Genomic DNA, 4,540 nt, shown 5'->3' on the forward strand with positions numbered 1-4,540 from the left:
GTTGACCAAGCGTGTCGCAAACGAACATTTGAATTGCCACATGAGTGGGGAGCAATTAATTAGTCTATTATCAACAGGGTGTCTGTCTAACTTCACTTCTTTTGACGTTTTCTCCTTCAAGAAAATGGTAAAAGGGGAACAAAACTTAATTAAAGGTAATTAATTTCTCAGTGATAAAACTATAAAAGGTGATTGATAAATTAAACTATTGCATATTGATTATGAAATAAATTGTTTTTGCTTGTTTAAGTCTTTAAATTGTTTGATGCAGAGCTTATTAAAGGTGATCACTAAAATTGTCAATTTCACTTATTATCCAAGGATGAATTTAAATCCATTCCTAGAATAATAAGTGTTATTTTATTTATATATTTAAATATTAAAAAGTGGGTTGAAAAAGTTTTATTCTCAAAAACTTCACATAAAAAAAGTTAGCAACGAAGTTTAAGTGAGTTTGGAAAAAAATATTTTTTTTTATAAATTTATTAATTTATAAAAACTAAGAAATATTTTATATAAAAAGTTGTAAAATTTATTAATTTATAAATTAATTCTTAAATATTTTATATTAATAATAAATTAGTCATTAATTAATTTCTATTATTTGCAATTTAGTCTCTTAAGCTTTTAATAATTATAATTTAGTTTTAATATAATTCTTAATATTTTCAATTTAAAACAAATTTACCTTTTCTTGATATGCATAACTTTTTAAAGTAAATATTCTTTTGAAATTATATTTTAAAAGGGAAATTTTATTTTTTGAAAAATATTTCCATATAGGGTATTAATCTATAGGAAATTTATATATGGACATTTTGGCTAAGGTTTTTTTATGTGGTTATTTTATTCTGACTCTGTGAGCTAGGCCGAATTAAAAGGAATAGTTATCAGTTTGATAAGTCAGTTCACTGTTCGATGAAAATATATGTTTAATTTGTTCCGTTTATTTGATTTGAATTTATGTAATGTTGAAGGAGTCAATTTGTATATATTTAGGTTAGTGTTTTTCTTTCAAATTTCATAAAAATTAAGAAAATTGTTGTGAAAAAACCAACTCCAGAGTCAGATAACATTTCAAAATTTAAAACCACTTTATCATTATTTATTATAAAACATCGCAAATAAAAAAACCGTAGTCAAAGTGTTTCATTACCCCCTTCCTTAATGAGACAAAACTCCTGTCAATACTAGAAAAATAATCCAAAATTAGATATCATAATAATTTTTTATAATTTTAAAAAATATATTACTTCCTTTATTCTTTTAGTAATAGCAGTTTCTTAAAAGTAATTAAATTTTCTATTTTTAAATAAAATTTCAAGTGGATTACTTGTTAAACTATTTTAGTTTATTATTTTAAAGTGGTCATTACATTGTTTTTTCTGTTATTATAGTTAAATTTTCTCTTTCTATATTAATTAAATTTAAACATAATACAAAACTATATTTTCTTATGATAAATATAAGGAAATATTTTATGCATTAAAAATCTGATATATTAGAAAAAGAAAAAGGAATCGAGTATTTCAAATAGTGAATATTTATATAATTAACCAACCACTCTAATAATTAACTATACTTAAAATATCTATTACAGAAACCAAAAGATCTGGTCCAGCCAGTCATAAATAGTTTGATTCTTTAAACACATTGACAACTTATTTATAGTTATTTTTATAAAGACATAGGATCTTTTACAACTGAGATAAGCATATATTTTATTTATTATAAAAATAAACATTTTTCGCATACTTAGTAAATTTTGTCTTATTCTAAAACAAGCTATTTCTTTCCAAAATTACTTCTTATTAAAAGCACTCATTTTAAGTTTAAATAAACTTCATGCACAATTATATATAAATTAAAAAAATTGACACCAGATGAAAAATAAAAAGCTCAATTATTCTCATTATTATTCTTATTGGAATAGCAAGTACCAACCATATCAGTAGTACCAGCTAGAAAATCGACACAGAGAACTAAAATCTAATAAAAAAAAGAAAAAAAAAAGCAAATTAAAATAAAATTTTGATAATAGAAAGCAAAGCGTTGAACATTCAATAATGGAAGACGTAGATGTTGTACTCAGTGGTAGCATCACCGGTGGTAGGGTCAAAGTGGTAGGTCTTAGCATGAGCGTAACCTGTAGCAAACTTGAAAACTCCACTTCCTCCAACCACAGGCAACTCTTTTTCTTCATCATAAGCCACGTTCCTCCCCACGATAGTTATGCTGCTCCCGTTGTACTTTCCTTCCGTCAAGACAAAGTTCATCACCATGAGGAGAGTAACCTGCGACTGCGATGTCAGGGCGTAGATTCCTTCGGATCTTCCCACAACCTTGGAGCTGAGTTCGGGTCCCAGGGTCAAGGCGTTGTCCGTCACGGTGACGGAGCCGAAGGAGGTGGTGGTGTTGTACTTGGGGATAGCCGGGATGATGTTTATGGCGGTGGCGTTGGAGCCGCTTATGACGTCCTGCCAGTACAATCTAAAGTGGCTTAGGGTTTTTCTCTTGTTGAGGCCGAGGGACTTGGGATCCACTGTGCCCACATAGCCAGTGTCTTCTGCTATGGTGGCGACGGTGAAAGAGAGAAGGAACAGTGTGAGGAGCAGTTGGGTGGCCATGCTGGTGGTGGTGGTGGTTTGTTTAAGGTTGTTTGGTTTTGTAATGGAAGTGTAAGTGAATGATGAGAGTTGGGAGAGAAGGAACGTATATATATATAAAACGAAAGGAAGTGGAAGGTGGTAGAGAAGGGAGATGAAGTAGGTGTACATTCTGGACTTTTTCTTAGTTCTTCATAAGAATTAATTTTATTAAAGGAGACAGGATTACTGGACTTTTTCTTAGTTCTTCATAAGAATTAATTTTATTGAAGTCTTGTTTTACGCGGATTGTTAAAATACAATTTTATAATTTTTATTGAAAAAATATCTAAAGGAGTAAAATATTTTGGTGTCTTATGCAATGAGAGTAAAAAAAAACATAAGGAGTAAAATATGTGTAAATAAAGTATGTATATACATTAAAAGCAATAGAAAAATTAATTGGAGTTATGGTTATATATTTGTGAATGTTTCAAGAGGAATCCTATATAGAACATGGTATAACAACATCAATCAGTCTTGTTATGATATTGTAATATATTCTTATACCTTAATGAGTTATTTTATGTTTAATTTAATTTTAAAAAATTAGTTTTTTAAAATTATGTATAATTTCGTCTTATTTCTAGTTAAGGTAGAATTTCATCATATACTAAGTTTTAATTATATAATATTTGTATAAAACTTTATTATAATAAAATTGCTTGTATTTATTTATTTTTAAACAGTTTTTAATTAAATAAGTATATTTTTCTGTTTTTATTAGCTGTTTTGTTTACTCCTCTCTTTTAAATAAGTAATTAATTTTTATTTGTTTGTTTAATCTGTTTATTTTTTTTAAAAATAATTTTTATTTGTAAATAAATTTTATTTACTTTTTAAATAAGTGATTTTTAAATAGACTATTTAAAAATTTTATTTTAAATTTAAATAAATTGAGTCAATATTATCACACTTTTAAACTAAAACCTTAAATATAATAATTTATTAATGATATATTCATAAATCATAACTTGAAGGATTCCATCTTAATAAAAAAAATGAGTCTAATAAAATAAAAAGAAGGTTAAAAGTTCGTTAGGAAATAATATAAAAGTCCATCATAATAAAAAGGTGCAGGGTACAAAACAAAATATACATAAATATCATCATCAGGTCACATAAATTATAATTGTTTGTCATTATTTTAATCTTCAGGTCAACAGATTTGACTGTACCTACTTCGCGTTAGCTAGCCATGTTACATTAACAAAATTTTAGATGTGTTAGTTGATTAAATATTGTTATTGTTAGTTAAATTTATTTTCAATTTTAAGATTATTTGAGTTTTTTAAAGTATATAATATATATATAAATATATATATATATATATATATATATATATATATATATAAATATATAAATTGTAATGTTAGAGAGTATGGGTGATTTTATTAAAAACATAATATTATAATATTAAATGGTTTTATATAAAAATTTTAATACAGCTTTATAAAATCACCATCTTTACCACCAAATACTTTATAATTCTAATCATAGTTTTCCTTGTTTCTCTAGGGATCTCGTAACTTTGAATGTTTTAGAGAATTTTTTGTTTAAGGAAAATGTATTTAACTAATAGGAAAAGTGAATTTTAGTCATTATTACAGGGAGGTTCAACATATACACATACACATATATCTCTACACTAGTAAGATATTGTCCACTTTGGGTCAAGTCCTCACGGATTTGTTTTTGGTACCACTCCAAAAGACCTCTTACCAATGGAGGTATCTTATATGTATATAAACTCATGTTCATCTCTTATTTTATCCGATGTGGGACTTTGTTTGTACCCAACATCCTCCCCTCAAACAAAGGACTACAGTTCTCCATCTCCACCTCCCATACAGCCTCGAGTACACCATGGTCTCCACTTCTCTTTGCTCTCTTTC

General features: G+C 26.8%; 1 protein-coding gene across 1 annotated transcript; it reads right to left on the bottom strand.

Moving 5' to 3' along the window:
- Positions 1–1,886: 1,886 nt before the first annotated feature.
- Positions 1,887–2,704, bottom strand: LOC108347234 (dirigent protein 22). The gene has a single exon (XM_017586400.2). The coding sequence runs from the start codon at positions 2,625–2,627 to the stop codon at positions 2,061–2,063; it is 567 nt and encodes a 188-aa protein (XP_017441889.1). The 5' UTR covers positions 2,628–2,704; the 3' UTR covers positions 1,887–2,060.
- Between the last annotated feature and the right edge of the window lie 1,836 nt (positions 2,705–4,540).

The sequence above is a fragment of the Vigna angularis genome, chromosome 9 (genome assembly GCF_016808095.1).
Source record: "Vigna angularis cultivar LongXiaoDou No.4 chromosome 9, ASM1680809v1, whole genome shotgun sequence".
Taxonomy (NCBI): domain Eukaryota; kingdom Viridiplantae; phylum Streptophyta; class Magnoliopsida; order Fabales; family Fabaceae; genus Vigna; species Vigna angularis.

Bases quoted from the DNA above. Each gene is read 5' to 3' on its own strand.
- LOC108347234 (XM_017586400.2), bottom strand. From the start codon at position 2,627: ATGGCCACCCAACTGCTCCTCACACTGTTCCTTCTCTCTTTCACCGTC.